At 54.3% G+C, this 12616-nt stretch overlaps 1 protein-coding gene across 11 annotated transcripts in view; it reads right to left on the minus strand.

Moving 5' to 3' along the window:
• The window catches only part of CACNA2D2 (calcium voltage-gated channel auxiliary subunit alpha2delta 2), a 144645-nt gene that overhangs the window by 62105 nt on the left and 69924 nt on the right, over positions 1-12616 (minus strand). For all 11 annotated transcript variants that reach the window (XM_047775225.1, XM_047775162.1, XM_047775152.1 and 8 more), the window contains one exon: positions 8991-9107. In XM_047775225.1, coding sequence (XP_047631181.1) covers positions 8991-9107 — 117 coding nt within the window. The remainder of the gene's footprint in view (positions 1-8990; positions 9108-12616) is intronic.

Below are 12616 nucleotides of genomic sequence, written 5' to 3' on the forward strand. Positions count from 1 at the left end.
AACTCTGATGAAAGATCTGTGAGGCTATGTTTGTTGCTCCTGCCAAACAGGTAGGAAAACTGAGGCCCAGAGACTGTGATTGTTGCCAAAGGCTTGGTGCTGCTCAAGTACACAGTGGGGGCTGCAGCACAGCTGTGAGTGGGGCCCCTAATTCTTTGCCACCTTCTTGCTCTGGGCCTGGTCACATGTATTACATGCCACGCTGCATCTTTCTGAGGGAGACTCTTGGCTAGACTCCAAGGATCTGCATTGGGCACAGCCCATGCCCGCCTCTGCCTCAAGCCCCACCTTATCTGTGCACCTGCTCCGCAGAGCCAGGCCTGGTCAATATCCATGGGCTTATTACCACCTTGGCTACACACTCTGGGGCATGGGTCACATCAGCATCACCTTGGGCAGACTGTATTCCTTGAGGGAGGTGCCCCACAGGTAAAAGGTACACTGTGCCTGTCCCTGGCAACCTAGTGTTGCACTTATACATAGCAGGTGCTCAGCACTCAGTAAACAGAGGCCGAAGGAAGCAAAGGACACCTGAAGCACTGATATCCCATGATGTGCTGAGCCAGGGTAAATTTTGGGGCCCCCTGAGGTCACCATGGCACCTGGGGTTGGTCCAAATGTAGGCTTGGAGAAGACAGCTGAGGGATCCATGTGAGGCCTGAGGGCCTTTGCAGCACCCCAGTGCTCCCAACCCTGGGGTCGAGTCCATTGCACTGTGTCTTCCCTGCCAGCATCCCCAAGATTCACTTCTCCCTCAGGTGCCCACTGGCACAACAAAGGCACTACTAACTGCGTATTTTAAACCACAGCAAATGGGCTGCGAGAGCTGACTGGCTGCTTCCAGGGTTGCCTGTACTGCGAAGGGGTCATACTTACAGATATACAGGTACTACCCCAGAACTCAGGTGGTGAGCCCTGCCTCCTGCCTTTGTCACCTCCCCATTCCCTTCCCTCCAATGGAAACCGTTATGCAAAACTGCATCTTCTGGGCTCTCTTCCCAGCCCGCAACCCTTGTCTCAGCAGACTCAGTCTGAGTCACTTCTGCTCATTTCCACTGCTAGGCCAGGGCTAGGCACCTTCCTTCTTTCCTTTCTCCACCTTTGGGATTCCCCAGGCACCACCCCTCCCCTCCAAGGCTTGGCTCAAACATCACCTCTTACAGGCTGTCTTCTTCTTTTTTTTTTTTGTCTTCTGTCTTTTTTGTTGTTGTTGTTGTTGTTGCTATTTCTTGGGCCGCTCCAGCGGCATATGGAGGTTCCCAGGCTAGGTGTCGAATTGGAGCTGTAGCCACCGGCCTACGCCAGAGCCACAGCAACGTGGGATCCGAGCCGCGTCTGCAACCTACACCACAGCTCACGGCAACACCGGATCGTTAACCCACTGAGCAAGTGCAGGGACCGAACCCGCAACCTCATGGTTCCTAGTCGGATTCGTTAACCACTGCGCCACGACGGGAACTCCCAGGCTGTCTTCTTAGACCTGCCCCTCCCAGGTCAGCTGTTCTGCACACAGGGGCCTCATGCCTTGCTGTCTGTCTCCTCTAAGTCTGGGGTCCTAGAAGGCAGGGACCAGCCTGGCCACTGGCTTGCCCTGACTTAGAGGCACACTACCCTCCCCCAGTCCTTGTACATGAGGATTTTCAGAACAAAGGGTCAGACGCTATTAAAACTCAATTAAATTTCTCGCTTCTCTGATCCTGAATTAGACTGGTTTGTCCCTGTGGCATCTGCAGGCTCTTTTACTCTGCCTCCTAACATTGCCAGCTAGGACCCCCTGGGAGGTGGGCAGAAGCAGGAGAGGATCCTCGCTCAGTGGAGGCCTTATCTGGACAGTGGAGTCCAGTAACTTGCCCTTGGTCCCAGTGTTCATTTTCTCCATATGGCCAAACCCACCCTCCATGCCCTAGATTCCTGCCCTGTGGTAGGCAGGGCACAGGGGTAGTAAAAGGGGAACGGGACCAATGGTTCCCAGCCTGCACGTGTAACCCTCTCCAGCCCAGCCACCCTTACCTGCTGTTTCCCAAGGTTCCCAGTTGAGATACTGCCTCTAAGCCCTGATTATGCTCTGCCCTCTGCCTGGGAGACCCCCACCTTTTCCCTTCCCAACCCTGGGCCTCCTCTTTGCCCCAGCCAGCATGGCTCTGCTTCCCCCCAATTCCTGGGAGCTCTGGGAGGAACAGGCGCATAGGAGCCAGGGCAGCAGGGGGAATTCTGCCTGTCTCACCCAGCTGGACTGGCATCGTCTCTGAGCCTCTGCTTCCTCATTTGTTAAATAGGAATTCTGGCCCACAGTGAGCGGAGAATGGTACCGTGCCTAGGGTCAGGCTGGGGGCAGTGGAGAAAGTTTGCTAAATGACTGAGTGAGCAAGAGAATGGCAGGGAGACTAAATGCTGCTCCCTGGGGATGCACCTGGCATCATGAGAAGGGCCATGGAAGAGGCTCAGAAACCCCATCTTGGGGTGAGACTTGAGCCTGGGACACCTCAGCCATGCCCCTCATAGGAGGTGGGCACTATTGGTCAGGGAAAGCAGGATGCAGAGCTCCCTGGCCTGATACGTGGCTGCAGTTAGCCCTTCCCTCTGACCTTCAGGGGGAGAACTGGGCCACAGGGTGTGTGTGTGTAAGGCTGATCCATCAGGCTCTGTGGGCCTCAGGGACATCGCACTCCAGGCCCCGAGACCCATCCTTTGTTTGTGGATGTGAGGAATAACCACAGCTCTTTTGACCCCTCTTGAGGCTCCTGTACCTCGGAGGAGGGGCAAGGAGAGGCAATCCCAGGGACCAGAGAAGCCCAGCCTCAAGCTCACAGCTTGGCCCTTCCTGAGGCCTGATAGGCCAAGCCAGGCCCTCATCTGACCCCCACTAGCACAGGCAGGTGGGCAAAGAGAAGGGAATGGCATATTTTTCCTGAGGATCCTTTGGCCACTCCCTAGCCACGCCCCACTTGCACTGTCTCCCTCTTTGTTCCCAGGGAGGCCAGCTCCCTGCCCTGCCAGCTCAGCCTGGGGGCCTTCCTAGGGTCTCTGGGTTCTCAGCTACTTGGTGGGGATGCAGGCAGGGGAGGCCATCCCATACTCATGTCCACCAGCTGCTGGGAGCAGCATCTTTGCCCAAAGCTCATGCCAACCCCAAGGACCCTTGGGTGTATGGTGAGTGGACATCAGTTTGCCATCCCTCTTGCACCCAGGAAGGCCACCTCCTGCAAGGAGCTCCCTCTGACCTCTGTTCTTGAGCCGTTGCTCTCAGTGGAGGTGCCTGAGGGCTCCCTTTCAATTGGCACTCAGTGGATGCCCATTCATCAATTCAATGTTCCCCTATCCCTGGGGGCCTCAGTTGGCTCCTCTGGGTGGTGGTGGCACCCTGCCAGGAAGCAGCAGTGCTGTTTGGGTGAGGGGAGAATAATCAGCCATAAATGCTGCAATCAGGGAGAAAAGGCTGCTTGGGCTCTCAGCACCCACGCGTGCGTCTAATTGGCTCCATGTGTCTGTGGCTCCTTTCAAGAGTGGGAAAGTGGAAGGGTCAAGATCTCTTAATGTTCATAATGGAGGGGGGACAGAAGCCATTGCCAGGCCCACATAAACACCTTTTAATTGCCCAGAGAAGGGTGGGTGGAGGCAGCCAATGGTACAGAATTCCCTGCCTGTGTGTCCATCTTTACCGTGCCTTTTAGAGCTTCCCTGGTCTGGAGTCAGACCCCAAAGGCTGACCTCTAGCCAGAACCCAGAGCCGTAGCCTTGGTATCTGTTCTACAGATGTTCATGAGGCTCCTATGCTGGGCCAGGTCTTGGCAGTAGGTGATACCCCTGGCCTTGTCTTCCCAGGGCCAATCTGCTTGTCCAACCCCTACCAACCAATGCATTTGTGGACTCAGCTCTGAACTGTTCTCCAGCTGCCCCCGAATGCCGGACTTTCCCCTCAAATCCTTGATGCTTCCTCCAGGCTGCCCTAGGCTCGCTATTACTGCCTTGAACTGAAGGGATCTTTCTCCTGCTGGGGCTGTTCCATTCTGCCTGTACTTCTCTGAGGTCCCCAATATCCCCCCTGCTTGTAGGGCTTCTATTTAATATGGCTGCATCTCTCTGTCCCATTAGACCAGTGGTTCTCAACCAAAGGTTACTTTGCCCCCAGGGGACAATATTTGGAGACATCTTTGGTTCTTTTAATTGGGGGAGTGGAATACTACTGGCATCTTAGTGGGTAGGGGGCAAGGACACTACTGAATACTCTTCAATGCACAGGGCAGCCCCCACAACAAAGAATCATCCTGCTCAAAATGTCAATACAGTGAACAGTGAGAAACCCTGCATTAGGTGAAGGCTGCGGAAGGAAGCAGCAATACATGGGAACAAGGCAGAATATTCTCCCTCCTGAAAAGAGGGGTTGTCTGCCCCATAGACCCTGGCACCTTGGCTCCCTCCTTGGCTCATTCCTCCTGCTCCTCTGAATACCCAGCCCAAAGCCCAGTTCCTGAACAGACCCAGCCACGCTGCCAACAATGCATCAGTTTAATTGGGTTAAGTGGCCATTAGTGGCAAAAGCAGGGCGGCTGTGTGCAGAAGGGTTTTTAATTTTACTCTTTAAATGATGCTCGCTCCCCAGAGAGGCCACTTATGGTGGGAACACTGCTCACTGGAGCCCCTAAAACCAGAGCCACAGCTGCACCTCCCCCATCCCATCCACCTAGGCATCTTGGTGTGAACTGGGAAGGATGCTCAGGGTTTGTTTCTACTGCCCAAGGATGATGCTGCGGGGAGTAAGGACTTGTCAAAGGTCAAAAGGTCGTCCCAGAGCAAGCCCCTGCCAGAGGGGACCCATCTTCTCTTCCCTCATCCCTTTCCCCCTCTGCACAGCAAATGCCAGGTGGCCACCAGTGGTAGCACAGAGGAGGGCAGTGTTGGGGGAGGGCAATTTTTTGAATCTGGAGCCCAAGTGCCTGGATCTATAGTCTGGTTTTGCTGTGAGACCTGGGGGCCAATAGAATAACCTCTCTGGGGCTGATTTTCCTCAAATGTAAAATGGGAATAAGAGGATTAACCTTTGAACTGTATGGAGGATTTGGATAGATCTGCAGTGTTCTGGGTGCTAGGGCAGGTGCTGAAAATGGTACAACCTTCAGGGACACTGTTTTCACTGTGGCTTTTACAAACTATGGCTCCTGGAGCTGTGAAACCAGAAGCACTGGGCAGGGACAGTCTCAGGTCCCCATTTCACAGAGGAAGAAACTAAGGCCTGGAATGAGATCAGACAGCGTTCCAGAAAGACAGGAATGGGGTCTGTCCTTCCACACTGTACTCCCAGCACCAGCCTGGCATCCGGTAGGTCTTTCCTGAATGTTGATGAGTGGATGGAGGAAAGACTACAACCAAGAGATGACCTTTCTGAGAAAGGGGCTCTGAGAGAGGCCCCAGCTGGGAGCACAGGAGAGACCTGATTTGGGTCCAGCTCTGCCTCCAATGGGCTATAAGAATTTAGGCACCTCCCTACCCCTCCTGGGACTCAAGACCCTAACAGAGTAGGCCCTGGCTCAGAGAACCCATCTGGAGAGTAGAAGCTCTTAGAAGATCCCCTCTGTGTCTCCTAAGCTGAGGCCCCAGCAGGTTTCCTGCACTGGGGAATGCTGGCTGCGTGTGCTGCAAAGTCTCTGACCTGGCCTTCTCAGCTTGACTCTTTTTTTTTTTTGTCTTTTTGCCATTTCTTGGAGCGGCATATGGAGGTTCCCAGGCTAGGGGTCGAATCGGAGCTGTAGCTGCCAGCCTACGCCAGAGCCACAGCAATGCAGGATCCGAGCCGCGTCTGCAACCTACACCACAGCTCATGGCAACGCTGGATCGTTAACCTGCTGAGCAAGGGCAGGGATCGAACCCGCAACCTCATGGTTCCTAGTCGGATTCGTTAACCACTGCGCCACGACGGGAACGCCTCTGCTTGACTCTTCACCTGGTAAATCACTCTGTGTAGCTTGGAGAAACTTGTTACAAACATCTGATTGTCCCTGATTAGATGAGACAATGAACTTCCGTCCTGCACTGCTCAGTTCTCTCCTTGCAAGCCCCACATTAAAATTCCAGACCAGAGCAAGGGGATTTAAATTGGATTACTGGATGGGGTCCAGAGAAAGAGGGACAATGGAGTGCGTGGGGGGGTCCAGACCCCAACATCCCTCCCTCCACAGGCACTCAGGCTGCAAACAAATGTGGGAAAGGAGAAAAGGGCCAGGACTTGATTAAAAGCAAATTTAAAACATAATTAAGACCAAAGCTCATCTTGAACAATTAGGACCAAGGCAGGAGAAGGACAGTCGTTTTCTTCCTCTGGGGATACAGATAGGAGCATCTTTCCAGCCTGGAGCTGGGGGCACTGCAGGGGGCGTTCCCTGGCCAGGAGAGTGCTGGGCTCCATGTATACTTCTGGAATAATGTGGGAAGTGAAGGGCCTGGCTTAGGGTCACAGTGACCTGGGTTCAAATCCTGACTCTGTCACATCCTGGCCTAATGCATGCCATGTCCAAGACTCAGTGTCCCCCCTCCCTTAGGGTGATGCTGTCGGAATGACGTGTGACAAACTCAGTGCACAGTGAGTACCCAATAAGTGAGTGCCTGTTCCTATCATTCTTACCCTGAGAGCCAACTGTGTGCCAGGCCATGGGCACCTGGGCTGCGGGCGCAGTGGGAAGGAGGCAGACATCTGCACTGCCTCGTGGGGCAGAGTCCAGCATGTGGGGTGTAGGGAGAGGGTTGGGATTAGAACCCCACGTTTTGGGCTCCTTCGTCCCCAAGCTGTCAGCGTTGCCTGTTCCTCTAGAAGTGGGGAAAGGAGCATGGGGAGTGACTCCAGCCCTGTGATGGTCAGAGAAGACAGGCAGGGCCTGGGTCCTGGGCTCCATGTGTGGAGGGCAAGTTGGCATCTTGTCACTGCTGCCACTCAGCACCCCGCACCGAGGTGACTAGTTCTAAAGCTGGGGTAGGAAGCAGGCCTAAAGGCATGAAGGGTGCCAAATCCATTAGACGTTTTTTTTTTTTTTTTGGTCTTTTTGCTATTTCTTTGGGCCACTCCCACGGCATATGGAGGTTCCCAGGCTAGGGGTCGAATTGGAGCTGTAGCCACTGGCCTACACCAGAGCCACAGCAACATGGGATCCGAGCCGCGTCTGCAACCTACACCACAGCTCACGGCAACGCCGGGTCGTTAACCCACTGAGCAAGGGCAGGGATCGAACCCACAACCTCATGGTTCCTAGTCGGATTTGTTAACCACTGTGCCACGACGGGAACTCCCATTAGACGGTTTTGATACAAGTTCAGAGCTGGTGGCCTGTACTTTTCATACTGGGTGTCTGTGGGGGATGGGCAGCAAAGCAAGGAAGTAGTGGGCAAATGGGAGGTCTGGAATGAAGCAGGGAGAGAGAGACAAAGAGACAGAGACTGAGAGAAAGGAGGGGAGAGTGTCCAGGTCGTGATCAGTTCTAGGAAAGGCAAGGAGGTGGGACATGGTGTGCTGGCTGGGTGAGGTGAGTGGATGGTTCCCACAGCCGGGGGACACTGCTGGACCCCCACAGGGATGATGGTCGCAGCTGAAGATGTGGCTTTGCCTCCTCCTCATGACAGCTCACTTCCTCAACTGTCTCCCCACCTGACTAGGAGATCCCCCAGGTCAGGCTGGGCTGGGCCCAGTTCTGGGTCGTCCGGGTCCATACAGAGTGGGAGGCCCTCAGGGTCCACCTCCTCCGGTCCCAGGATGCCAGTCTCTCCCTATTCCATGATTCCAGGTCACACAGGGGCAGCAGAGCCCAGTTCCTGGAAAAGGGGGTCCTAATTCTCTCCCGGGGCCTAGATGTGGTGGGGGTTTAGGCGGCTCTGACTTGACCCTGTCAGGCCCTTGGCCTGAGCCTGGGCATGGCTTGTACAGACAGCCTTTCTCATTTAAAAAGAAAAAGAGCTTTACTGAGATAACATAAAATTCACCCACAAAAAGTATACAATTCAGTGCTTTTTTAGCATATTCAAAGTTGTGCAACCATCAACACAATCTAATTTTAGAATATTTTCATTACCCCAAAAAGAAACCCTGTACCCATTAGCAGACACTCCCTATCCCCTCCCTTCCAGCCCTAGGCAACCACTAATGTACTTGCCGTTTCTATGGATTTGCCTATTGTGGACATTTCACAGAAATGGGATCACACAATAGGTGGTCTTTTGTAATGAGCTTCTTTCACTTAGTATAATGTTTTCAAATTCATCCATGTTGTCATGTGTATCAGTACTTCATTCTTTTTTACTGGACGCTTCTCTGTGACACAGCTGGGGCAGCAGCAGTTCTGCCTCTGATCTGGGGGCAGCTCAGAACCCCCTCCCCCCTTTACTGCACAAACTGCCCAGGGCATCCTGCAGCTCCAGAAGCCCCTTCCCTCCCGCTGTCCCCACAGTGGGTTGAGTACTGGGGTTTGCTGGCTTTGTAGACATGATCAGGGTGGACCAGCAGGTCTTGTCACATCACAGAACCTTGGTAGCTGACAGGCATGACCTCTCTGAGTAGAGCGTATAGACTGAGGCCCAGAGGGAGGCAGAGAAGTTGTGAGCAGAACAGGAGCTCCAACTCTCAGCATCACATGGCCATGTTCTTCTCTGCGGGGTGTTCAGGTCCCTCTACACCCTCTCCCCTTCAGAGCCTGCAGTGTACCCTCCCAGCTTTCAGTAGGTCACTATCCTGGCCAGGTGCTCCCCCAGGGCACACACAAAGGCAGAGCAGAGGAACAGGAGGACCCCAGGCCCAACAGAAGGGAGGGGAGGGCCCAGGTCACCCCTTTGCAGCCTACTCCAGATGAAGCCATCCTGCTCCTGCCGAAGCTGCCACAGTCCAGCCTGCCAGTCATGACCCAGCCAGAACTCTGAAGGCCAGGCAGGCCGTGTGTTCACAGTGGGTCGGGACGCTGCCCTCACAGTGCAGGGCCCCTCTGCCTAGTCATCCTTCAACCCAAAACTGCACCTACCTTCAGGGCCTGCACCTTCCTGTCTAGCAGGCTCTCAATGTCCCCCGCCACCTTCTCCACCAACTTCTGGGGCTCATTCTCCTGCACCTCAAACAGGTTCCTGTTGTCTTTGTAGATCTGGAAAGAAGCAGAAGCCTGGGGTGATCCAACATTGCCATGTCATGGTGTGCATATATCTTCTCTGCACAGCTCACCACAGAACAGTCCTAACCCGACCGTGACCCTGGCTTTAGCCACAGAGAGAGAACAGGGAGGTCTGGGGGGCAGACTCACTGCTCTGATAGACTTGGAAGAAGTGCAAGGCCATGGGCTCCATAGCTGTGTTGGTTGTGCGTGTATGGTGGGACAAAGTCGTCACTGCCTTCTCTGGAACTCAGTGTTCACCATCCAGGGGCTATGAGTGGCACTCCCTGACCAGCTCAGAATGGCTAAGAGCAGCAGAGTGGGCAGGGTGCCAGGGTGGGAGGGAGATGGAGCCAACAGTCACACATTGCATACCACATACCAACATGAGGATGCTCTCACACCCACATGTGTACATAAACCCACACACTCACACATTCATCACACACATAGCTGCCCCTCTACACAGCCTCAGGCATCCATTCCCCCTTTTGCTAGTGCTGCCCCAAGGCATTTATGGAAACTATTGTGGGAGCTCTGGCTGCCCTAGGGGTTCTTCTGTCATTCCTCCGAAGGATCAGGGAGGAAGAGGTATATGGAGGGGATGAATCTGCCCCTCCTACTTCCTTGTTGGGTGGGGGTGACAGCCTGACAGTCTGTATGTACAGGTGTGAGTGTGTGCTACGGCTCAACACACATCCATCTGGGTGCATGTGCCTATGTGTTGGGGTGGGGTGGTGTTAGGGCTGCTAGATGAACCCGGGGGCTGTATATGAACTGTAGAGGCAAGTTTTTGCAGGTGTCTTTGTGGCAGGGTCTTGGGTATACGCACATGCATGCATGTGTGTGTGTGTGTGTATGCACTGCACACCCCTGCCTGTGTCTCTGAGCCTGCCTGTGTCCATCCAGGTGACCTCAGGGAGGCTATGCTACAAGCTGGCTCCTTTACCAGAGGTCACAGGTTGGTCGCAACAAAGCTGCCACCACCAGACTTTGCCAGCGGGCTGTGAAGGAATGTGGAGAGACACAAAGAAGAGGTGAGAAGGGGGAGATAAGGAGGTGGGAGAGGCTGCTGCTGAGAGACAGACAGGCAGGGGAGATAAGGTTGGTAGAGTGACAGCAAAACGTGGGGAGATAAAGGCCTCTGGCATTTGACAGAGGGAGGAGGTGGGGGACTGGGTGCCTCCAGAGCCCTTGTCCTGCTGCCCACCCAGCACCTGGCAGTACAAGGGTTAAAGCACTGCTCAAAGCTAGCTCAGGCAATCTCCTCCTCCCACCGCCCCCCCATCCCTCCCGGCTTCTCTTTTCTTTTTGTCCTTCTCTTAGAACAAAATAATTTGTGGTGAAGTCGCTCCTTCCCACAGAGCAACGATTACAGGGCGAGTCACAGGCCTGGCTGCATGGCCAGGGAGGATGAAGGCCCCAAGTGGGCACCAGGCCAGGCTGTTCCCTGGGCCCCCAGGGCCTGCCTCAGGACAAAGTCCTCCAGATGGAGGACGGTGATGGATACAGAAGCCAAGGCGGGTAGTAGTCAGAGCCTGGGAGTCACTGAGAAATACAGGGAGCCTAGAGCTCAGTGGCCACTATTAGAGAAAATCGGGCTCAGAAATAGAAAAGGATAGGTCAAGGCCACATGACTGTGAGTGAAAAAGTTCACCTGTTCTCTTTGACACATTCTTAGGTTTGGGAGCATTAAAAATACACCTTTTACAAAGTTCCTGTCGTTGTGCAGCAGGTTAATGATCTGGCATTGTCTCTGCAGTGGTTCGGGTCATTGCTGAGGTGCAGGTTTGATCCCCCACCTGCACAATGGGCTAAGGATCTGGCGTTGCTGCAGCTGTGGCATAGGTGGCAGCCACAGCTTGGATTCAATCCCTAGCCCAGGAAATTCCATATGCCGTGGGTGTGGCCAATAAATAAATAAATACATAAATATACCCTTTCCTAATCCTGGATCACTGCTTGCTCCTGGCTGAAACCTTGCTTGAGTGCAGCCCGACCCACTGATGCCAGCAGGGGGAGCAGCTGCCTGACTTCTCAGGGCAAGGGACGAAGTTCCCATATCTGATTCCACTGTCAAGGTCATTCCCAGCTGCTCCAATCAGGGCTGTCCACAGCACTGGCAGCCCTGGTTTTGGAGGCTGGACCATGCAGCCTCCTGATAACTCTCCTCAGGGAACTCGGGGGTCCCTCCCCTCTGGGTCCAGGATGCCCCTGGCAACCTGGCATGGCAGGCAATGGCATGGCAAAGGACCAGGGCTCAGGGGCCGCAGAGGGAGTGGGTTTTTCAGGTGACAGTGACAGAGTCACACTCAAGGACCCTAAAAGTTGATGTAAGGGCTTGGAAGAAGGGACTCCACTAAGAATTACTCCATCTCTGAACCTCAGTGTCCAATCTATTAAATGAGAGAACTGTAGTTCTTGCCTCACAGGCCAACCAAGAACCTGAAAGATTCATGCCACAAGAAACCTATACTATTGTCACTATTTATTGTTTAGGATCGCCAGAATTCTGAGAAGGAACAGTCCCCTCACTGTCTCCACTCTCTTCCAGCTGGATCTGCACCCTTAGGATCCAAAGCCATTGGCTCCCATTTCTGGGCAGGAGACCCCTGGTCTCCCTGGTGTCTGATCACCTCCAGCCCCACTCCTCCTCCCAGGCTTCTTTGGACAGTACCTCTTCCATCAGCCATCCTCCAACACTTTGGCCTCAGCCCTAGAGGTGATAACAAGGGAGCCTAGACACAGGGACACCATGGATAGGATACAGCCATGGCTGGCTCCCTTCCATCTCTCCCCAGGCACCAGGCCTGTGTGCAAGGGACCCTTGGCCAATGCATATGCCCAATTCCATGTTCAAGAGCAGAGCTCTGGGGCCAGTCCTCCTCTTTTGCCTTTAGGTATGCTATCCCTTGGAGCCTTGGGGCTTCATCTGCCATGCCTTCTTCCTGAGTCTACCCAAAGACCCACCATGACATCCTTCTGCTTGGCCCTGGTGCCAGCATTTGAGGCTTCTCCAGCTCACTGACCTGGCACGTGCACATGGGCCTCTGGGTCCCCAACCCATGTGGACTCCTATTGCCGCACCATTGCTCATGCTGTGCCTGCTTCCCCTCCACCCTTCCCTGCCTATCTAAACCCTCCACAGAGTGAGGGTGGGAAATGATCTAGAAGGAGTTTCTGGGGAGAAGAGGGCAGAATTCCAGAGCTATTGGGGCTGGTTGAGCTACTAGCCACACCTGTCCCCAATCCCAAATGAGATGCAACAGTCCTTGTTCCTTCCATCCCAGGTGCTGCAGCCCTCTCAACATTCCCCTGGACCTGCTCCAGTTGTCCCTGTCCCAGAAGATGGTCTCATCCTGGGGGATAGGTCATCTCTCCACCAATGTGGTCTATGGGGATGCTTTCCACCTGCGGGCCCTGCAGGAAGCCTGGGAGAGCCCAGGACAGCTCCTAAGTACAGCCAGGACTGGCTCCCCTTGACCCCAGTCTCTAGCCAGCTT

This window comes from Phacochoerus africanus, chromosome 1, assembly GCF_016906955.1.
Source record: "Phacochoerus africanus isolate WHEZ1 chromosome 1, ROS_Pafr_v1, whole genome shotgun sequence".
Classification (NCBI taxonomy): Eukaryota; Metazoa; Chordata; class Mammalia; order Artiodactyla; family Suidae; genus Phacochoerus; species Phacochoerus africanus.